The 24518-nt window shown below is 30.2% G+C and overlaps 5 protein-coding genes across 7 annotated transcripts in view; 3 read left to right on the top strand and 2 right to left on the bottom strand.

Moving 5' to 3' along the window:
- The first annotated feature begins 491 nt into the window (after window positions 1-491).
- Window positions 492-4053, top strand: Sccro (defective in cullin neddylation 1 domain containing SCCRO). The gene is made up of 5 exons (XM_083048301.1): window positions 492-668; window positions 1170-1383; window positions 1464-1632; window positions 1716-1929; window positions 2051-4053. Exons 1-5 carry the CDS (start codon window positions 555-557, stop codon window positions 2213-2215), a joined length of 876 nt encoding a protein of 291 aa, XP_082904427.1. The 5' UTR covers window positions 492-554; the 3' UTR covers window positions 2216-4053.
- A 193-nt stretch (window positions 4054-4246) lies between these two features.
- On the bottom strand, window positions 4247-5962 carry LOC145941627 (uncharacterized). Its single transcript, XM_083047810.1, has 5 exons — window positions 5389-5962; window positions 5061-5299; window positions 4707-4868; window positions 4570-4638; window positions 4247-4442 (listed from the first exon to the last, which is right to left on the bottom strand). Exons 1-5 carry the CDS (start codon window positions 5513-5515, stop codon window positions 4260-4262), a joined length of 780 nt encoding a protein of 259 aa, XP_082903936.1. The 5' UTR covers window positions 5516-5962; the 3' UTR covers window positions 4247-4259.
- A 790-nt stretch (window positions 5963-6752) lies between these two features.
- LOC145941738 (tripeptidyl-peptidase 2-like) lies at window positions 6753-17605 on the bottom strand. The gene is made up of 18 exons (XM_083048007.1): window positions 17341-17605; window positions 16201-16329; window positions 15700-15867; window positions 14815-14975; window positions 14528-14691; window positions 14100-14432; window positions 13637-13906; window positions 13182-13493; window positions 12915-13071; window positions 12636-12823; window positions 12190-12344; window positions 11862-12079; window positions 11536-11770; window positions 10999-11249; window positions 8872-9098; window positions 7924-8378; window positions 7265-7480; window positions 6753-7080 (listed from the first exon to the last, which is right to left on the bottom strand). Exons 1-17 carry the CDS (start codon window positions 17500-17502, stop codon window positions 7271-7273), a joined length of 3795 nt encoding a protein of 1264 aa, XP_082904133.1. The 5' UTR covers window positions 17503-17605; the 3' UTR covers window positions 6753-7080; window positions 7265-7270.
- A 204-nt stretch (window positions 17606-17809) lies between these two features.
- Window positions 17810-21578, top strand: Uxs (UDP-xylose synthase). 3 transcript variants are annotated; one of them, XM_083047440.1, is made up of 5 exons: window positions 17810-18099; window positions 19714-20316; window positions 20408-20521; window positions 20601-20921; window positions 21007-21578. In XM_083047440.1, the coding sequence occupies exons 1-5, from the start codon at window positions 18039-18041 to the stop codon at window positions 21273-21275; spliced, it is 1368 nt and encodes a 455-aa protein (XP_082903566.1). In that variant the 5' UTR covers window positions 17810-18038; the 3' UTR covers window positions 21276-21578. The 3 variants fall into 3 exon arrangements, with proteins under 3 accessions (XP_082903566.1, XP_082903565.1, XP_082903564.1); XM_083047439.1 differs by having other exon boundaries at window positions 19711-20316; XM_083047438.1 differs by having other exon boundaries at window positions 19693-20316.
- A 1402-nt stretch (window positions 21579-22980) lies between these two features.
- The window catches only part of LOC145941472 (uncharacterized), a 6263-nt gene continuing 4725 nt past the window's right edge, over window positions 22981-24518 (top strand). The window contains exons 1-4 of the mRNA XM_083047582.1: window positions 22981-23145; window positions 23325-23480; window positions 23716-23811; window positions 24418-24493. Of these exons, the coding sequence (XP_082903708.1) occupies window positions 23108-23145; window positions 23325-23480; window positions 23716-23811; window positions 24418-24493 (366 nt within the window). The 5' untranslated portion in view covers window positions 22981-23107. The remainder of the gene's footprint in view (window positions 23146-23324; window positions 23481-23715; window positions 23812-24417; window positions 24494-24518) is intronic.

Raw genomic sequence — 24518 nt, 5'->3', positions numbered from 1 at the left:
TTCAATTATGCTAACCCAAGGTTGAGAAAAAAAAGAAACAAAGATTTGACATATGACACGAAATTATGTTTTGACATATGATTTCATATGATATAATTATACGCCATGCAAGAGTAAATAATTTATCATCTGGTCCCACATCCTGAGTTAATGTTAATAAGGGACGGTATGGTTGATATACTATTAAACAACAATCTGAGTGTTCTAAAAGATAAAATTTACACTCTAAAATATGATTTGTACGATATGGAAATTCTTGTGTATGTATAGGGCGTTTTCCATTTGGTGACACAAGTCGACACAAGCATCATTCTATCTTTGTTCCCATAGAATGTAGAACAAAGATAGAATGATGCTTGTGTCGACTTGTGTCGCTAAATGGAAAACGCACATAATTGTTTTCAAAATTATGTGCATCTGGCTTCGAAGTACCGCCGGCTCTAAAATGGATCCAGTTAGCGCCACTGTACCAGCTAGAAAAAGCGTTTCACGAAAAACGGCGGGGTGGCCCCTCTCATTCCTTCTCTCTGCTTATACACGTCCACTCGATACGCATGTTTGATGCATTTCTCGGGGGCCTCAACAGACATGCGCACGTTCGCGTCGAGCGCAGTACGAGGGGAATAATATTTTGGCTTTTTCGGGGGCCTAAAATTAGCCGGAAAATGGTAAGCGTTTTTTCAAAGAGACGCGATCCTGACACGTCGACGCGATCGCGCTTTTCCATCGAGCTGTCAACGAGACCGAGCCCGATTCCCCTCTCACTGAGATCTCTCGCTCAAATTTTTCACGTTACCTTACAATAACCTATCCTTTGTATATATAACGTTAATGATTTTCATATTTTGGTTCTCTCTTTTCCCCGTTTTCTCTGCCCCCTCTTTCCCTCTCTACTTTTCAAAAATACGTCGAATTCAAACGTCATTTAAAGACGTAAAATTATGTCAAATTTTTTGAACCTCTCACTCTTGCATGCTCTTGTATATATCGCATGATATTTTGCAGAAAGATCGAATCCCTCGAATGAAAGTCTAAAAGATTATTTCAGAAATTATATTAAATTTTGTAATAAAATCTAGAGTATAGTGTCATCCTTCTACGCATATTACTTTTATAATCGAATAAGTAACGAGCTTTCAAAGTGTGATGCTATTTCGTTCAAATTGCAGCATAAATTAAAGTTTTCACAAAGGGACAAAGTGAAAAAATTTATTACGTTTACACAAACTGGGGAGCAAACTGCGATATACTGTCTGGCGCAAAATGATTGGAAGCTTGATCTGGCAAGCGACAACTACTTTCAAAATCCAGAAGCTTATTACAAAGAGCCAAAAAATTCGGTCGACAAAAAGAAATTGGAAATATTATATAGCAAGTACCAAGGTAAACAATCTTTGACATTTTATTATTTGTATTCAGTATTATAAAAAAAGATAGCACATTAATCAATTATATATCTACAGATCCTAGTGAACCTAATAAAATTACGGCGGATGGTATCATGAAATTTCTGGATGATCTAAATCTCAGTCCCGAGAGTAAATTAGTTTTGATCATTGCGTGGAAGTTTCGCGCCGAAACACAATGTGAATTTACTAAAGAGGAATTTATGAGTGGCATGAATGACTTGGGGTAAATCTCTAGTTTCTTTGTTATATCATTAGAGCAATCGTTAAATCTGAGATATAATTATTTTCATAATTTATCTTTTTCAGGGTGGATAGTATAGATAAGTTAAAAGCGCGTTTAGGTAGTTTAGAAAATGAATTAAGGGATCCTATAAAATTCAAGGATTTCTATCATTACACATTTAATTATGCGAAGAATGCAGGGCAGAAAGGTTTAGATCTGGACATGGCCATCGCTTATTGGAATATTGTATTAGACGATAAATTCAAATTTCTTCAATTGTGGTGTCAGTTCTTACAGGTAAGCGCATAAATTTGAATATTATTTTTACATTTATTTTTTGTGTACAAAGACGGAGAGTGAGAGAGAGAGAGAGAGAGAGAAAGAGAGTTATTTGAAAATAATTACTGATATCTTTTAGGAGCATCACAAAAGATCAATTCCAAAAGATACGTGGAACTTACTATTAGACTTTGCACTTATGATCAATTCAGATATGAGTAATTATGACGAAGAGGGTGCCTGGCCTGTACTAATTGATGATTTTGTAGAATGGGCACAACCTCGAGTTCGTCAATCTCTCTAACGTTTTTTTCTTTTTTTTTTCCTTCTTTTTTGCAACACGTCCAGATCACTCATACAAATCATAACTTTATTTATTCGATTTTATTATAAAACGTATATTTTTCAAATATTTTGTTAAATAACATTTCTTTCCAGTAATGTAACGTCAGCTTGTTTTCTGTGTAAATGTGTGATTATAGATAAATTAATGTTAACACACAATATAAAAAAGTCATAGTATATATTATACAGCATCTAATATGCAGACTCAACAATGTACAATATATTGCTTTAATAGATATTTTGTTTGCTAAATGTACACAAAAAGTGAAGTCTTTTAAAAGTGGTTACTTAAAAAAAAAAAAAATGTTATTTACTTATATCATAAATTTAATTTATATGAAACCTCCATACTAATCACATAGAATATAATATCACAAAATTGTCATATAATTGTAAAATAATCTGATTGTAATTTCTTATTTATCTTTGAAGAGAAAAGCATTGCCTTGAAATTGATCATATTGTACAAAGTAATATGGTGTATAAAATGTTTATTTATACATATGAAAAATATGACGAAAAAATTGCTCAATTACCTCTGCCAAATACATGTTTATGTATTTGTTGGTACTTGCAAGCAGTTCTTAAGAAGAAAAAAGATTTTTAATTTAGCATTCTTTTAAAACAATGTGGTTATTGGAAGCAAAATTGTTAGATTAAGCTATTATCTTGTAGATAGTAATTTCTAGAAATTGCGTTGTTGAAAATTATTATTAAATAAATTCTATGATACTCTATTATATAATAATTAATAATGTATATAAGAGCATAAAGAGAAAGAAATCTGTATTTTAGAAATATTATTCTATTTCGGCATTCTACTTATCTTTTATAATTAATCAAGTTAACGATTACACACACAGAGAGAGAGAGAGAGAGAGAGAGAGAGAGAGAGAGAGAGAGAGAGAGAGAGAGAGAGAGAGAGAAAGAAAATTTATTTTTTGTACATTAGATTATTTATTATTGTATTTTTGAGACATAATTGTTCTAGATAAAATAATTTTTTTTATAAATTCGGAAGATATATATCTTATTTACAATCGTATAGACATACACTTTGTAACACAACATTCTTTACATAAACAGATTTAATTCTCTTAACAAATTTGTCATAATTATTTTATACATGAGGCATTGTCTTTCTAACAATGTTCTATATAAAGCCATATATATTTATTTCCACGATAATGCAAGCGATTTTTATTTACACAAAATATGTGCAGATTGTAGACATCATAATGTAAAAAATTATATACTATCACAGATTGAGAGGAAACTAAGCTGTTAAGAAATCAAAATATTGTAGTGAATCTTATATAATATTATATAATATTATATAATATTACAAAGCTATGAAAATTGAAATTTTCGAGTAAAATTGTAGCGTCCACTACATATTTTATAAGCATAATGTAAAATAGATGAGGAAAGCAAATCTCAACGAGATATCACAGCGTAAACTTATTAATATGTAGTTGTAACATATCGTCGGGTGTACGTTTGCGCAATGCTAAACTCATTTTAAAAAAAGGATGTGTGCATATGATATCATTATTTAGTTTAGAAATCAATTATTTAAAATTGTGTTTTCTAAAATAAATCAAGTTATTTTATTAATTAATAGTTTCAGCATTGTGTAAACAATAAAGCGTTTCATCAGCCTTAGGAGAGTAACAGAGAGAAAGTAAACTGTACATAATGTAAATAAATATATCAGTCTTAATCCATATTCAGTTTGTCTGTTTAAAAACTGCTGCTAAATAAATACACACCGTGTATATGTGTTTAAATAAAAAGTTCTACTAAGTATATACAATTATATTTCATGTGTATTGTATTACTTACATATTATTAAAAAGAATAATGATTTTATTTATATTTAAGAGTTTTTATATATATATATATATATATATATATATACTTAAATATAACTAATATATATATAATACCAATAAAATAAGGTAATAAAATACCTCAGAGTATTCAGTTAAAGAAATGTATAATTATATTTTACAGGATTGTTGACATTCGCATAAAGCCCTGTTATTATGACCACGATTGCATTGCGCATTAGAGGAGGAATATAAAAAGGCTAATTCATACTTGTTAGCTTGCGCATAGTAACAATTCTTTAATACTTCCTGAGTATACCATTTACACAGTGATTCCAATCTATCGATAGTTGTCTGTATCATATATTTTCACAATTATTAGCGGAAGAGAGACTCGTTATTGCTTATATTGTTAAGTAATCGCTCTATCTCTGATATATATTTAAAAAAAAAAAAAACTTTTAAAATTATCTCTTCTTACCTGAGCAATAACTAATCCATGATTTGAATTACTAGCAGTGACATGACTGTGCGAATCAAATAATGTTACCTACGAATAAAATTATCCTATATATGCATAAATTATACCTTTTTTTTTCTCTCGGCTAAATTACTTACTTTATAGGTCATTTCTTGAAATATGAATAATATAGTGCGTCCACAAGTGATGAGCAGCATAAATAAAGTATGAGATCTCGGGATTTTATACCACTCGTATAGAAATGTATTTATATTCTTATACAAGCTTATTTCTATTTCTTCGTGAAAGACATTAAATTTCTGCGATAAATTTATTACATATACGTATTATCCAACGATGAAATGTAAGGGAGTATATAATGTACTCGTGTGAAAATTGCATTCTACTTGCTTAGATAGAAATGAATTACAATAATAGATCAATAAGAATTTTTTAAACTGAATATTATGTATAATTAATTGTTCTGAATATTATTGGTATACATCGTTTACCCATTCTTTTAATATGTTTAGGCTTTTGCCCCCATATTTCAGAGCTTCTTCGGTACTCAAATATGGATGCGATATGAGTCTTTCCTTAATGAGCCATGCATGAGTTGCATTACCCTCTATCATCGCTTCTGCTATGATGATATTCAATCTCGGACAGTTTTCTATATCGTGGATCAATAAATGTCCTCTTGATATTCTTACAGCCACGAGCAAACATATCAGAGTACAGGCTTCGCTTACTGAAATATTATTCGACATAAAAAATAAATATTTAATTTTTTTTATATGCTATATATATATGATAGATTATAAAGTAATGCTTAATTACTTTCTTGTCCTGGTGGATAACGGCTTTGCGTAAAATCCGGATGATACCACAACACATCTACCTCGTGATTAGAACAGTCTTTCACATATGTTGGGAAGTGACAGCTAAATAGTGGTGGTAAAGTCATAATTACCAGAGTATTATATATTATTCCTTGAATCTTCCATTACTTATTAATTTTGTTACCAAATACATCTTTCTTTGCAGACTTTATATTTCCATTCCAAAAAAAAAGTTTGAAATTATTTAAGACATTTTTGGGTGCCAAAATGTTGTGCAACAGTACAGTTTATGTGTTTGTGTTCTAGGATAAAATAATTGAATATCAAGAATAGCTGCGTTCAACGAATACAAATTAAGCAATTAAGTACTTGTAGCAATCAAATCGATCGATTTAGAAGAGTGAATATGATTTTGAAGAGGAAATATTCTGAAGTAATAATGATATCTAAATAAAAACTTGTTTTATATTTTTATATTCCTGAAATTAATGCACAATTGATAAAATTTAAATCCTCCCTTCTTCGAAAAAATATTTCTATCAAAAGAAATTTTCAAAATATTTTTTAATATTTATTATATCTATTGTAATAAACATATTTTATTAATTTAATTTTTACTTAATTCCAATGATATACATATACATTGATTATTAGTTAATTATTCTAAAATAATAATTTTTTAAAAATATGTAATTTTTACCATTATAGAAATGTGTAAAAAATATATTATAGGTGTAAAAAACATATAAAAGTATATTAATGAGCGATACTTTCAATCATTTCATGTTTATTAAAATGCAATATGTGCGTAAAGTACTTTTTTAATATGTACATTTTCCTTTATGTAGAACACTTCTTTTTTCTTTTGTAAAATATAAAATGTGATATATCATTTTACAAATAATAAAATTAAAAAATAGTTTATTCAAAAATTCTTGTTCTAATTTAATATAAGTTGTATTTTCGAAATAACATCAATGGAATAAATTATATTCTGGATATAAAAACACAAAAGTTATATTTATATATTTACATATATAATTTACTGTAAAAATAAAAATATGGTTCAAAATACTACATTTGACCATTGATGAAACAAATTAAATAAAATACATCGTGTGCTAAGTGCTAATAAAAGTAAACATTTTATAATAATGTTGTATATATATGTATATATAGTCAGAAATTTAAATTTCTAAAATAATACAATGACATTTATAATATAATATCTTTTATAAAATGCAATGATAAAAGATAATGTTTTCAATTGAATAAAAAAGAAATTAAAAATCTCTTATATTAATATTTCCTTTATAATAAACTAATAATATATTAATTCGTGCGAATGAGAGAAAAAACACATTTTACATTGTTATTGCTTATATTGTATTTATCTTTTGTAAAATTTTAATAAAATTATTAGAGTCATTTTAATAAAATTATTTTAGATAAAATAATTTTAGTTTCCACAAAACAAGTCACAACTTATTTTATATCAGTTTAGTAAGTTGCATTGTGTGCAATTAATCTTCTAAATGATTAGTTTATTATGAATAAATTTATATTTCTCTCTAAATGTATATTACACCTGACACAAACGACAGCACTGTTATTACAAAGATGCGTTGGAAACGATTTTTATATAATTTTTTTCACCTTATCACACTGCAACACCTTGGGTTCATAAAAGCTGAAAGTAAAAAGATACAATTTATTATTACATCATCATGTAGCAAACACACAATTAGACTTTTTTCTAAATTAATGATTAAAGATACTCTCAAACATATAACGATAAACAAGTATTTTTTTAATGTAAATATTATCATACATTTTTAAAATTCGAGATTATCTGATAGTAAATAAGTACTCACTAGTGATCAAAATGATCTATATGTGGCTGGATAACGTGTTGGTATACTTGTGATGAGTAGACGCGACCAGTGTTCCCATTTCAGAACCTTTGCAATTTCAATGACCTTTTCATCAATTTCCTTCAATGGTTTCTCTTCATAATAGCGCGTCAATAATTTTAAATAACGTCCGTAGTGATTATTGATGTGTGCATGCCATAAAGATAAGATGATAACCTGGGGAGAAGATAAATCTTGTTATTTTACAGTATAATACTTACAGATTAATTAAATTTTTTATTTCATTCACAATTATTTATTACACAATTAAATATTTTGATTTTACATTTTCGTATGTATGTATATTTTTATAATTACACAGAGTGTCCCAAAAGTTCTGCAACAGTTAAATATCTTGAAAGCAAAGGCTTTTTGAGAAAAATGTTTCAAATAAGAGATAATAAGTGAGAATGCTGTTTAAAGTCACACTAATATTACTACTTAATTCGCCACTTAAAGCCCTGCAATTTTTATTTGAAACATTTTTTTCAAGAAGCCTTTGTTTTCGAGATATTTGACTGTTGCAGGACTTTTGGGACACCCTGTATATAAATGCTGAATGCCCACTGAATAAACACTCATTTTGAAAGATAATTTTATAAATACAACAATGAAATTACCTTATTATCGGTAGGTTCAGCGAATTTCTGTACTTCTTGCCAGTGAAGCGTAACACTTTCAAGTAAATGTTGGAAAGATCCATCTCCCTCCCCGCTCTTCGTCCCCTGTACGTATAATCGTGCCAACGCGCAGCCCTTCTTCACCAGTGCCTCGATCAAACTGTTCTTCTGCTTCTCCATGGACACCTTGATTTTCGCCGCGTCAGGACGTTGATCATTTTTCAGTCCATAATACGCCAATAATTTGTCCTGGTCGATATTTGTAATCACACAGTCGGCGACTCCGATTATTTGATTGGCAAATGTAATAGCGTTTTCCGAAAGATCGTCGTGCGGCACATGTCGCCGTGCTTCAGTAGAATCCAAAGATGTCAACATGGCAGTGTGAACGGGTAAATGATCGGAAAAGAGGCCTTTCAATTCCCCGTATAGCGAATTGGCCTGTTCGCCGACTTCTGTTGTATCAAAAAAACAAACAAAATTCGTCAATATCGTTTTTCGAAATTAGATCATGGAATCAACATGTAACAAATGTTATATACATAAGAGAGATTATATACCATAAGTATTTATATGAATATATATATTCATATTACATTAATAATAAGAAATGAATTTGCAAACGGATTATATGTATATGCTATTGTGTGGAGTAAAAGAATAAAAACTATAATCATGGATGCACATTATTTAACACATAAAAAGGGGTAGATGCATGTAAAAATTGCAAATACATGCTCTATAATGATGGGGAGATAATAATATAGAAAAGAAAACCGGATTGTACAATATATACACAGGTTTTAAACTCAACCCAACTTACTTATAGATGGTGCTATTGGTAGAATATAAACCGGAAAAAAGAATACGATAATACTGTGAATTAATCTACAAGTCTATTGTGTATACTTAAACATCTACGAGTATCTATATGCTTGATTAGATTACCAAATTTCGCAAGGTAATTGCACTTTAGATCTCTTAATGCTTCTTGATATTCATCCCACTTTGTAGTTTTCTCCTTCTCTGTTTTAGTAGTGGGACTGCTATTTTTCTTGGCAGGCTCGGATATGACGTATTTGAATGCATGATTGTCCGCCTTCTTTCCGATGTCATCTTTGCAGAAAGTCAAGGTACCTTGAAGATAACTACCAGGAGTAGCGTACTTCGATACTCTTTGCAAAAAGAGAAAAATATTTATTAATATGTGTAGTTTCGATAAATTATAATTACATAATATTTTAATAATAAATAACGCAGCTTTATTTCTTTTTTTTTTTTCTTTTTCAATCTGCATTACATGCTGAAGCCAAAAACAGAAGAAAAAAGTAAATCTAGCAAAAGAAGAACGCAACAGAATGATATATTTTTTTTCATTTGGATATGGAATACACTATAATATATCACATACAATTATATGACACACAATTCAAAAGCAAAGTATACGTGAGACAAATTAAATAATTCTCTGTGGAATAAAATATCCGCCAGTAACTGAACGATAAGATTTGAAAACAGCTATGAAAATATACAGATGAGAATATCTATAAAGAAAGTCTTCTCCCAAGTTTTTTAATAAAGAAACAATATGAGGTTTTAATTGAAAGTAGCAGTAAAAAAGTAAAAGCATACATTGTTGAGTAATACGTAGGTAAATTTTTTTTTATAAAATATAATTTATGTGTGTAGTGTGTGTATAGTGTATATAAATTATGATAAAAGTTTATATACATATTTGCTTAATATCTAAAAAAAATAAAGAAATAGAAAAGAAAAAAATTAAATAAATATTTGCCTATGTTCTTACAAATTCTTCCTTTTCTAGCAATAAGCGATATCTTGATATTGTACCTTGTATACAATATCTTGAATTAAAGATAGATATTATGCATGCATTTAAAAATGTGTCGAAGCGTATCAAGTATAAGTAAATAGCCGAGTGTCTTTTCATATTTATTTAAAGCAATTTCACAAATGCAAAATGTATATAAAAATTGTATCATAGACTCACTTGTTTTCAGTGCTGCAATGTAAGATAAAAAAAAAGAAAATTATCTTATTTATTTATTTAATTTTATTTATATAAGCGTTATTAAATATTTAATATTAAACATTAAAATTTTTTTTTGGAAATTAAGCTTCAAAGAAAGAAATTAATAATGATATAAAATCACATTCTTATTATATTGAACTTAAGATATTTAATCTTAAAAATTAAAAAGCTATGTAAAAAGATGGTTTTCTCGATCAAAGTTAAGTATTAAAAAGAAACCTCTATACTCCAGATTAGTGATATCAAATAAAACGCATATAATAAATTTTGCGATATTAATTTAGAGACATTTTATATATAAATTTAAATAAAAAGTAATTATGTAAAAAAATAAAAAATATAAATATTATTATTCAAATATATTTAAATCGGCAATCTAAGAAAAACAAAAAATTTCTAAGTATAAAAATCAAACATTACATTCAATCAAAGCGTACTACCATAATATAATATTAGCATTTTGTACATAAAATTATCAAGATTATTTTTATATACGAAAGACATTTCGCATACACTACTCTAAGCACAATTTGTGAATGTACATGAAATAAATAATAAAATAATAGAAAATAATATTTAAACAACAAATTAATAATAAATAATAACAAATGATAAATTTCTAACATGTATTGTGTATTTATGTGATATGAATAATATGTATGATGTGTAGCATGGTATATACATATATACAAATTTAAAAAAAAAAAAAAAAAATTTTGTTTTGTAAAAAAAATAATTAATCTGAATTATATAATATTAAAACAATTTTTGTAATGAAAAATCTTGAGTAATTATTGGGATTTCAGTTTAAACTTTAAAATTTTCTTTGTAAATGATTTTATATATCAAAGATTTTAGTTTTTCTTTTCTTTCTTTTTTTTTGAGACAAACAATATTCAATTATATTTACTATTATGGCTGAGAGAATAAATTTAAGAAATATCAAACTACTGAAAAATAGCAGATTTTATATCAAAATATTGTGAAAAAAAAAGAAATTGTATATAGATGCAGATACTTACTTGCTTTCGTTGGACAGTGGAGCTATATATAAAGGAAGAATATGACCAAGTGGAATAAATGCAGCAACCATCTTTTTTCCACCAATAATAGCTTGTGATTGATTGGCATAAATATCCAAATTAATTGGTGTACTGAGCTTTTGACTTAGGAGTAACGGCATATCTGTCAATCTTTCCAATAAATCCTTCTTTTCATGACGTATATGCATTTTCATAGTGTAGTCTCCTTTTTCTAATTTTTGGATTGTATACTGTAACAGATTAATATTATTTTCGTATGTTTAATAGACTAGTAATTGATCAAACTTCACGTATCTAGAATTATGAAAAATTATTGTTTTGTAAATATATTATAAATTCTTAATTACATTTTCTCTACTAATACTTAAATCCCATTTATTGAAAAAAAAATTTTATTACATATATCAACTGTATTTCTAAAAAAATGTTAATCATAAAGTGATGGATTGAACATATTATAATATTTCATCATATTTTGAGATAAATGTGTTTTGAAATTGGAATTAAAATACGCACTTTAGATGGATATGCATCTCCACAACTTATTAATTGCTTGTTGCTGTCATAAATCTGCCACATTTGACTCTCATATTCATTCTCATACAGCAAATCACTAAGCAATGCAGCGTTTGGTGTGACTTCAGTCGCTTTTGCCGAGTGGAATGTGTACGTTAGTTGTAATTCGTATATTTGTCGCGACGGTGGGATAATATCACGCGCTCGTAGAGGAGCAATTTTGGATTCATTAGGTCTGCAATGTCACATAGTCACAAATGTAATTATTAGTGTAGAAATAATTAGGAACGAAATATACACACACAGAAGTTTTAAATAAATCATACTTTAAAACCTGCACAGATGTCTTTAGAGAAATGTTGGGTACAACTTCTTCGTTCCTAAGAGAGTTACGTAATTCAAGGCGATTTATTCCATCTCCGGATAACATCGTAAGGTTACCGTTTATCATATGAATTCCATGAAATTCTATGGTATAATCGACAAACATGTCGCCCAAATTTGCCCAATATTTCGCGATAACTACTTCTAGAATTAATCCACCCTAAAAAGAAGATAAATATATAAATTAGAAAAATTTATATAAAATTAAAATTACAACTATATTATTGCATTTACAAGTTTACATGTATTTCTAATAATTTTTTTTAATACCTGGACAGCAAATGGTTGAGTGGTTTCTGATTGAGATGTGACACTTATTATTTTGTTAACTTCAAAGGTTTTGCAGGCCATGCGAGGTTTTAATTGAACAGTATGAACCACAAATCTACCAGTCTTATCCTTTTCTGAGCTTTTTAATCTAAGAACTAAAGCAAATAAAAATATAATATAAATAACTCTATAATAATTGAATAGTACTTATATAACTATTTAATATTATTATTTATATAATTATATATTATATAATTATATAAATATATTATTTATATATATTATTTATATAATTATATATTATATAAATATATAACTATAAATTATATAATTATATATTATTAAATATTAATAATAAATATAAATAATAATCATTATTGTAATATCTAAATTGTATTATATGACAAAAATAGTTATATATAAGTATATTTTTTCATACATCTTACCTGCCCAAGTAGCATCTTCGGGAACAAGAATAAAATGACGCTGAATTGTGTTGGGTTTGAACAAAACGTTTGTATATGGTAAGTCAGGAAGAAGCGCAGTCTTCGGTAACGTCATTGGTTGGACGACAGTCACCGGAATTTGGAATACTGGTCCTTTCGCGATATTAGTAACGTCGTATGCTCGTACACTGAAAAAAATATTTAGAAATTTCAAACTCTTCCGCAACAACACTTGTTATTTCATATTTTTAATAGATATATAAAATATATATGTCTTACTTAGTGGCATGAACACCTTCTGGTAAACTAGATGCTTCAATTCTAATAGCAAAGGAGCGAGGCATGTACATTAAATCCAGATGTGTTGGAAATTGGACCCACGAAGCATCGCACACAAGAGTTAGTTTGAGATTGAAGTCAATTTTGCGCAACGGTTCTGCAAAAACGACGTATAAACATGAGATACCATTCTATACATGACTGATTCTAAAGATGTTTGATATCAAATTCATAAAAAAAAAAAAAGATCTTGCGAAAATGGTTTACCTATATTTTCACTATTTATGAATACTGGTTCGACTGTAATTGCATAATCCTTCGGACGATCGATAACACCTGTTCTCATATGAATGCCTTTACAATTATTAACCCCGCAATTAATGGTAAATCGAACGTCTCTTTCGGGGGCATCGCAATACGAGACGAGATTTTCGAACGCGTGTTCGACTTGTAACAGGCCGGAGCCCTGTGCAAATTGATCTAAATTGGATATATAAAGAGCGGTATTTTCAAGAGCCCTCTTTATATTATAAGGAGAATACGGGCAACCTTTGGCGAGAAGACCCGATATAAGAACCGCTGAAAAAGAAAAAAACAAAAGATATATAATATAAGAATATTTTTGTAATTATGGGGTCTATTTTAATATCAATTTTAATTTTGTAATATTAATTAATATAATATTTTTAATATTAATTGGATAGAAATCGCAATATACGTACCAACAGCGCCGGTTACATGCGGGCTTGCCATACTTGTGCCATTCATAAGTTGACTTTTCCTAAGCGTAAAGTTTGGAACGCTGGTGATAGCACCTCCTGGCGCGCAAACTGTTACACCGGCGCCTCCGTCTATCATAGGACCGCGGGAGGACCAAGTATATGGCATGCCTGGCATCTTTTCTCTTAAAGAATATTCAGCTACCATCATATCAGGTGATACGTAAGCACCAACGCTAATAATACTGTTTGAACTGATGTCTGGCGGAGTTCCTATATATTTTTTAAAGTATTTGGATACATGAAGATATCAAGAACACACATTGCGCATTAGAGAAATTAATTCTGTGTGAATATATAACGATAATAGATTGTATTAGGTGATCAAGTTGATTCTGAAGAAGCAAAAGCATAATACGAAAAGCTAATATTATAGAAATTTATATATATATATATATATATTTACCAATGGTGCACAAAGCCGGTCCAAGATTGCCAGCAGATGCGACCCAGACTACGCCATATTCGTCGATAACTTCGTTCATCAGTTCTCCTATTCTACCAATATTCGACCAATGAGCATGTTCTCCGTAACTCATGTTTATAACGTGAATCTTCTCTTTACGCTGCATTATATGGATCATCGCTCGTACTACGGCGGTTCCAGTTTCCATCGTGCCGATACGTCCGTCACCGACGGTCAGCGAGATAATTTGGGCTCCTGGTGCTACTCCATTCAATTCTGGATTATCAGGAAAATACGCTGCCGCGATCGATGCCACATGTGTCCCATGACTTGCTGCAATATGATGATTCCATTGAAAGAAATTCTTTTGAAAAATACACACTAGATTTTACGCAACATTTCACAAAATAATCTCTTGTTATACTTACAGCACAAGCTGACAATTTCTAACGTATTCCCCTCATCGTGGATATTAATGCTAACGTTCAATTGATCTTCTTGAGTAAGAGGCGCAAAATCTCTCGTAATAGAATATTCTCCGAGAAAAACGCCGTTTTCCAGATTACCTTCCTCGGACGTGTCGATACACGCTCTAACATGAGAAAGATAGATATCAAATTAAACGAAAAAATATAATAAAATGTATATTATATATAAATATAATATAAATAACTATTTTAAACAAATGCACATATATTTAGTATTGTATTGTTACCTCCAAATGCTACCATCATGGAAAACAACACAATCATAAGTAGGTCCTACATCACAATACTTTTTTTCCGTGTTATTCAATACTTCAATTCGAGCTTCAAACTCTTCTTTTTGTAGTCTTTCTTCCAGAGTCGACAACTGTGGATTCTTGCTCTCGAATTCCTATGCATTATAATTATTTAGAATGAAATAATATCATTGATCGTTCATAAATGATTGTCTAATTATTTTGAAATAAATTATAATACTATATATCAAATTCATTAAATATTATATCAAATAATATATCATTTTAACAACAATACGAGATCTTTAAATTTGTATATATTTAAATATGTACACGTACTCTTTTGTATTTTTAAAAATCAATCATTTTAAATTACATATTGGCACAAAAAATATTATCAAATTAATAAGAATACATATAGTATTAACATAATGACTTTGATTAAGTGGATATATTATATAATGGAATCAATGTCTTTACAATTGATCAATCTGCCAAATACAAATATAGCATTAGATACGGATCACTGTGACGTGTTGTGAAATAGCGACCTCATTTAATTGCATGGTTTGACATGCTCACAACACTCCTATCTTTGGATCACATGGACTAAAACTCTAATTATAATGTACAGAGACACGTTTTCATTGATTTCTAGTAATTATTGCCATATGTCAGCAATATTATGGTTATCAAAATATGCATCAAATAAAATCATTATATAAATAGTGTTATATTGCAAAGAAAACTTTATAAAAGATTCTAACAAATTCGTCTTAAGATATGATCAGAAAGAATAAGATAAATAATTTTTAGTTTAAGGGAAATTATTAGTATCTTGTATATAAAAAATTCTATTATTACATTCTTGTATCATACTTGTAATTGCCTCGAAGCTTCTGCAAGGGCTGTTTTATGACCGTCATCCCAAAGACGCTTTTTACGTTCTGCCACTATTCTTTCCTTTAATTTAGCCGGATATAATGAGTACAAATTTTTTAAACCAATGTGATATTCTCCAGTGGGATTATTCCAATTAGATGGAACCTAAACATTAAACATTAAAGATTAAAAAATGTAAAATGCTGCATTTATTATTACATTAAAAATAAAAATAAAAATTTTGTATAATTTATTCATAATAGTTTTTAAAAAACATCCTTCATACACAAATATTAACTATAACATATAAAATTATAATTTTTATATACTTTTCTATAAAACTATTACTTGTAAATATATATATTATAAATATTATAAATTAATCATTTACTGTGTATATCCAACAATCACATTAAAAGCAGAAACGATGCGACAAAATTCTTTTCTGACATGATATCTCTTCTTCTAAATGTGCAGTAGAATGTTTGACAAACCTACCTTTAATTTACGACCAGTCAGGCCAATTATATATCCATCCGGTGCTTGAACAACTTTGCTAGTATCTACATCTCCTGCTCCACTGCAGTCAAATCTTTCAATAATTTTTGGTTTTCCATCCGAAGTCATCTAAGTCCCAAATTATACATTTTATAAAATAATAATTATTATTCTTTTTACATACATTTATATATATATATATATATATATGTTAACAAGCTTCTTGTAAAATCAATTTCTTTACTAAAAAAGCTTAGCTTTCTTTATAAAATACTTTATTAAATAAAATTGAATTGTTGTAGGCTAGCATGCTTTATAAAAAGTTTAGGCTTTTTATAAAACAATTACTAAAAGCTTGCAATATGTATAAACATACAGGATTAAAGAAAGAATTCAAGATTTTAGGGCAGATAATATTAAGTTGAGTAAAAAAAGTATCTTATAAACTTATTTTTTAATCTCTAAATAAAATCAATCCTGTCAAAATTCTTAATTTTTTTATATAAATTCTTTTTTCAACATCTTATTATTTTTAATATATTAAAATCATATATATGCATATATATAATTGAGAAGCTTTGTATTGTTGTAAAAATATAAATTTCACAAAGATTTTCAAAATATAAAAATACATATAAAAATATATATAAAAATATATAACGTAACTCCAGAATTTTTTTCTCAACAAGGAATACTATACACAATGACATTGCATTATGCTAATGTATAGACATAATACAAGAATATTTACAAAAGCTACAAGATTGTAATGCAATGACCTTAATTGTTAATAAAATAGATTTCAAGATTTAAAATTAATCTAAAGAAGTCTATGTAAAATATAACAACACTTTTGCGTCAACATTTTCTGTACACTAACTGCGATAAAAAAAATCATCCTAACATTTTATCTTTCAAGTAGACAGTTCGGGGAGATGAGATATACAGAAGGCGCTGAAAATGATGACGAGGAAGAGCGTTATCTGTTAATCTGAGAGTTATTCCAGCGAAATGTCATTTCGGGGACAAGATAGGGGAATCCAAGAGAAATACTGGAATAAGGATATCGCGCAGAATAGGCGTGTATCGTGCACAATATAAGGAAATGTCGCCTGGACCCTGGACGTTAATCCTTCGTACCTGCATACCCGGGGCCCCGGGGTCCACCCCCGAGTCGAAGATCGCCATGACGACGCCTCGGCCATCGTATTCGGGGTACTTGGTGAGAAATTGAGTGACACCCGTCTCTTTCTTAGGCAGCAGGCCCCAAACAGGAAAGTTACAATCGATGACGCGTGCCATATTTCGAATGCCACCGTGACTGTAGGAAAAATCGCACTCGGGATGTTTCCTTTGTACTCCGCCACGGCCTTATATATCAATCAAAAAACGGGATCTGCGCCTGCGTGCGGCCCGAACGCGCGAGGGCCTCCTTTTTGAGGTTATGTCAGCGACGCACGGTACAACAGCTGATCGCGCCGCCGCGAGCTTCGCGCGCTCGCCGCCAGATGGCGCCACGCGGCGCTTTGACAGGTCGCGCGTGACGTCATCAATAATGACGCGCGCGCGGATGCAGATAAGCGTGTGCGAGCGCGTAGGATAGGTTAGAAGCGATCGAACCCCGCGGTTAGTCGCGTTTGGTGCTCGTCGAGGTTAGAGGTTATGTTTCTCTCTCTCTCCCTCTCCGTTCTTCTTCCCCCTGTGTGTATACATATTTCGACGAAGCGGACGAGACAAAGTGGCTGGATCGTTTATTTATTTCCGTGTTACGTTACGCGGCGAGAGAGTGACGTAAGCGTGTGAGTCCGAGCCGAGCGAGTCATGTGCAAATTTAAAGCATGGTTATCACGCAACGAAAGATGAAGCAGGTTGCGATCTTCGGGGTTTGCGTATTATTGGGTGAGTGATTTTTCAAGGTTATGACGAGTCTCCGTCTCGCGACGATGGTAAATTCGTCTCCTCTTCTTCGACTTCTCGTTGCACCACGAGTTGTCTGTTTACGATACATAACGTTAAAGTAAATAAAAAAAAAAAAAAAAGGTAATCAATAATCGAAATAATAATAATCGCGATTTTATTAACGTCGTTTTGAATATTTACTTTCCGATTCTACGAATTTATTGTGATATCAAGTTCGCGATTTTTTAAATTTCATAGCTTTCCTTGTTTTTTTTTGTGATATGTCGTTTATACGCAACCGTTTTATGCTTACATGTCACGTTTACGTAACGATAATTAATGTTGACTTATGTACATGTGAATAGTTGCACTAAATATATATATACTACTACTATATAGAATGTTGAATTACAACTATAGTTATGCATTAAAAATAGCACAAAATATTCTTAGCAGGCTCTTATATATGCTTTTCAAATTTAAACCTTATTTTGAAAAGGTTTTTCTCAAGTGCACATTAAACAAAGAACTATCGATAGAAAAACAGGAGCGTGCAAAGAAACAGCTGTTCGATAAGGAGCATGTTTTATAAATTGAATCATTCTCCTTATAATTAATCATCCATTATGTCGCGACATTATATCGAGAACTATCATCTACTTAACTTTATCGAACTAAATTCTATGATGAAATTCTTGACTCCATTATGAAATTAGTCAAACGTTATCGTTTTTCGGGGAAATTTTTTGGGTATTAGTATATTAGCCGACTTATTTTATCCTTATGCAAACTGTCATTAAATAAATAATAGGTAGAAAGAGAGAATAATGATATATTAAATAAAAAAATAAAACCCTGCAAGACGCGAGAAATTCGGCAGCTGTTAATCTGAAAATTTTCTTGAGATTTGTATAAGTATTTACATGCAATTGTGTAAAACACTTTAATAAATTATGTGAATATATTATTCATACGCGCTCAAAGCATCTTTTTTAACTAAACACCAATTGATAAGATATGAAATGTCAACGAGATACATTTACTTGATTTCATTCATAAGGAAGAAACACTTACATCTGTAGAATTATAAATATTTGTTGTATTATCGTGAAATTTAATTAAAAATTAATTAAAAGAATAATTTAGTGAAAAATGTAAGATTAAAATTAAAATTCAAAAAATTTTAAATTAAAAGAATATGAAAGATGTGCTTTAAATATCGTTTTTCTCTCGCTTTTAGCAGTCTTAAGCTTTTATAATCTGTATAAGTATTTACATGTAATTATAAAACATTATTATATCGTATACACGTTCAAAACATTTTTTCACTAATTGTAAGTACCTGTTGATAAGATACGAAATGTCAACGAGATATATTTACTTCTTTAGAATTATAATAAATAATTATATTAAAATTTAATTAAAAGAATAATTAAAAATTTTAAATTTAAATTTAAATAAAAAATTTTTTAATTAAATTTAATTAAATTTTTTAAATTAATTTTAAATTATATTTAAATTAAATTAATTTTTTTAAATTAAATTTAAATAAAATTAAAAATGAAAAGAATACGAAAGATGTGCCTAATATAGTTTTTCTCTCGTTTTTAGCAGTCTTGGGCTTTTATAAAACTCTCGTGACTACCGAAGAGGAACGATCTTTCGGCCGCGGTCGACATCGCGCCATCATCAGCGAGGATAAAATCAATTTAGGTGACAGAAACGACGTCGTCGAAGCAGCGACTGAAAAGATTCGCTATGTCGAGGAGGAACCATCGGACGGAGACATCAAGAACATCGAGGAGGCGAAGATTCGCATCCGCGAGCTGGAGGGCAAGCTGCAACATCTGGAGGCGGCGATAAAAAATGGAGTGGCCAAGGACTTTCCGACGGTGAAGTTCTTGAATTACAAGAACCGGAAGCGAATACTTGTGACGGGCGGCGCCGGTTTCGTCGGCTCCCACCTGGTCGATCGTCTGATGCTCGCCGGACACGAGGTAATAGTCGTCGACAACTTCTTCACCGGCAGGAAGCGAAACGTCGAGCACTGGGTAGGTCACGAGAACTTCGAGCTGGTGCATCACGATATCGTGAGACCGCTGTATCTGGAGGTCGACGAGATATATCACCTCGCTAGTCCGGCCAGTCCGCCGCACTACATGTTAAATCCGGTGAAAACCATCAAGACGAATACATTGGGAACCATAAATATGTTGGGTGAGTAGATCCTACATCAGCGGAATGGATGGAATAAATCTGAAAAATGGAGATAACGTTTATGTTAATTATTATCGACGATATATTACAGGACTCGCGAAACGAGTCGGCGCGCGAGTATTAATTGCGAGCACGTCGGAAGTATACGGAGATCCTAATGAACATCCTCAAGCAGAAACTTATTGGGGTCATGTAAATCCTATCGGTAAGCTGGATTTTTTAATCTATATCGTTTACTTGAATAATTGACTGACTTCTTGATGTATATATGTATATGTATGTAGGTCCGCGAGCGTGTTACGACGAAGGAAAACGAGTGTCCGAAACATTGAGCTACGCTTATATGAGACAGGAAGGCGTTTCGGTCCGAGTAGCACGAATTTTCAATACTTTCGGACCCAGAATGCACATGAATGACGGTCGCGTCGTATCGAACTTTATCCTGCAAGCATTGCAAAATAATTCAATTACGATTTATGGCAGTGGAAAACAGACACGATCCTTTCAATATGTCTCCGATCTGGTGGACGGATTAGTAGCGTTAATGGCATCTAATTATACATTACCTGTGAATATCGGAAATCCAGTGGAGCATACAATCGAAGGTAAGAGTTACTTGGTATACATCATTTTTCCAAGTCCTTTTTTTTTTAACGTTTGTCTCAAATTTAACATTTTAACTTGTTTCAGAATTTGCGCGTATAATAAAAAATTTGGTCGGTGCTACGAGTGAGATAATTGAACTCGCGGCAGTCGAAGACGATCCGCAGAGAAGAAAACCGAATATCAATAGAGCCAAACAATATTTGAATTGGGAACCAAAGGTTCCTTTGGCCGAAGGCCTGAAGAAAACTATAGTATACTTCGCTAAAGAATTACAAAGAACAAAACATTCTCAAAAAAGCAGTTTCAAACAGTCATCTTATAAAAACGATCACGATATAGTAGAACAACTTTAGAGGATCAAGTGTAATGATACGATTAATGTATCCACTTTCAAAAGTGGCGTGAAAGTGCCATTAAGCTATGGACCAGTTTGTGCCAAAAAAATCCCCGTCCAATTTGAATTTTACATAATTTACATAGCATTCGATGTACAATTATACGCTCATCTTATTAATCAGTCTCTTAAATTTCTTCCTATTAATATATGCTGTGTTCCTCGTAATAATTTAATTTAAATTTAATAATTAGTAATAATTTAAATTAAATGTTTATTTTTTTTCCATGACTATGTACGTATAATAATTTTACTTTCAAATATATTTTAAAATATATTTTAAGTTATATATTTACAAAATATATACATAAATAATTTATGTATTGATATATCTTCTACATATTTAAATATGTGTAAATATGTTTTAAAATATACTTTCTATTATATTTATTTCTTTTATTATTGTAATCTATATTAAATCATTTGAATGCATAGATTTTAAGTAGAATTTTAAGTATTTTTTATCTTTTAATTCATGCATATGATCTGCGCGCTTGTATAATTTTCTTAAGTAAAACTAAAAATGGTGCTAGCGATAAAAAATAATGTTTTCTTCTCTTTGTAATATATTAAGAATCATGTGTAAACTTGAACATAAAGCAAATTTGCTTAGGTCTTACATGTAAAAATGTTTACATATAGCTATCAAACATGTCCGCTTTTATTTTCTGTAATGTAAATATCAAGGATGTACTTTGTAATGGAAAATTTTAAGGAACATTTATATAAGTTACTTAAATATAGCAGTAATGAAAGTTTTGTCTTGTACAACGCCATTGAAATTGATGATATCACTATCGATGATATTCATATAATGCCAATAAAAAGTAACATATTTATATTAGAATTGTACTATATATGATATTAATATTAATCGTAAACTCTCTCTGTAAGACTGTAATAACAAACACAATGTATAAGCAAGAAAGTAATTTTATATTTTATATATAAGTAGAGAAATATTCGCAAAAAAATCATCTCTTTATATTACAATAATATATCCTTTACAATATGTAATTATATAATGTTATTAATTTCTCTCTATTATCAAAAATGATGAAATGTTAGTTCTATCGCGGTGAATTTTTTTCCTACAAATGTGAAAAATTGAAATAATGTAAATTCCTTACATATATAGGAATATATAAGGAAAAATGATTAATGTAAATAAATAAATAATTATAAACATATATAAATAAATGTCCTTTGTATAAAAATTGCAAAAATAAGAAATATAATGGCATAATGATACAATGTGCAATATAATATGTATAATAATTCGATATATCGTACTTAACAATGTCATATTTATTTATTACGTACTTTGCGCGCCGTAAAATCGTAAGATATCGATATACATACATCTTTTTCGGTTCGGTAGAGAAGGAAAAGGGGGAGAGAAAGCAGATGTTTCTGAACGAAGTACCAAGCGATAATTCAACAAAAAAAAACACCCAATACGCACGAGAGTCAATGACGGACTGAATGGGACCTGAAGGACGCCGCCGAGCGGCAGCGTGCGCATGCGCCGTAAAGTGGTCGGGGAAGGGTCACGTGACGGGGCGACGCGCGGGCGGCGCTTGCGCATTAGCCTCTCCGCTGCGTGCTGCTCGTTTCGGATGTGGCATCGAAGGATATTACTTCGGTCAAGTTGAATGAGTTCAATTCAGTATATTTGATCATAGTGAGATCGTGCGATAGAATCTCATCGTTAGTTTGGACGAAATCGCCTTCTTTTCGCTGCTACGTACATTCTTGCTCTTTCTTCGTCGCGATTCTTTATGGCCCAAGATGGCCGAATGGCTGAGGATTCTTTTCTGCGTACGAAAGTAAGTCTTTTTCTTGTTTACAAAAAGGCTGTTTTTTCCGATTCATGAGCTTCCGCGTAATGAAATCGTTACAATTCCACGTTAGGAATATTATTAATTTTCTGCGTAATACTTGAAGGAGAGCTCAACGTGTGTCACGAAAAATCTATGCTAATGAAAAAAACAATTAACAATTGCAGGAATCATCGACACGATGAGAGAGGAGAGATAGACGCGAAGTCGAGCGTCGAGTCTGGTTTCGAAAAAATTCCGGATTCCGGGAAACGTTCGGCGATGCAAGGTGAAGATAGCAGCGACTCGAGACGTAATACTCTAAATACGATATTTATAGAAATGTAAGTCGAATTATTTATTTCATTATTTATTGATAAAGCAACAGAAAAATATATGTCTGAGTTAATATCGTGTTAAGACAAACTCAATATAGTACATTTACAATATTGTGTATGTTTTTGTGCGTAAAACACGAGTCTGTAAATTAAAATCTGACCATTTTAAAATTTCGGAGAGGCCGGAATTCCCTTTCAGTATTACTATAATTTTAATCGATATGATTATTTGTTGTTTCAGATGCAGATGTGGTTATATTCGAGTTATATTTCTGACGAATTTGGCGTTGTGCAGCACCGAAGGATTCGGTTCGGGCCAAGCAGAATCGGCTCGAAGGTAAAGAGATTTTATGTTTATTTTAATATTTCACGGTTGAAATTAAATAATTTTAAAGAATTTTTTTAGGACAATTAAATCATTATAATATACATTTAATTTAATTTATTATAATGAATATAAATTTCTACACAGAATTTTCCGAAGAATTTTCTCTTAGAATTTACCCTGAAAATCATGGTAATCGTGGGACAATATGGATATGAAAAGAATTTTATGAGAATTTCTCTGATTAATATATTTATCACAATAAAAATAATAATATCTATTACAATAAAATATAAAATGTTTGATTAATTTTACTATGCAATTTAGTAAAATTAATCAAACATGTTTTATATATTTTATTGTGATAAATATATTAATCAGAGAAATTCTCATAAAATTCTCATAAAATTCTTTTCATATCCATATTATCCCACGATTATCATGATTTTTATGGTAAATTCTAAGAGAAAAGTCTCTCGATGCAATTTATCAAATTTTTTTTATTTTAATGAATAACATCACAAGAGAATAAGCTTATTTTACTTTCAGCAAAATCGGAGAGGACGAAGCTGTCAGTATTACCATAATTTTAATCGATATGATTATTTGTTATTTCAGATGCAGATGCGGTTATATTTCTGAATTTGGCGTTGCTGCACCGAAGGATTCGGTTCGGGCCAAGCAGAATCGGCTAGTACTCTGCGTTGATACCACTGCTT

Source organism: Prenolepis imparis, unplaced genomic scaffold, assembly GCF_030444845.1.
Source record: "Prenolepis imparis isolate NDT839.2.m4 unplaced genomic scaffold, iyPreImpa1.0 SCAF_10, whole genome shotgun sequence".
NCBI lineage: Eukaryota > Metazoa > Arthropoda > Insecta > Hymenoptera > Formicidae > Prenolepis > Prenolepis imparis.
This window is presented reverse-complemented; position numbering and strand designations above follow the sequence as displayed.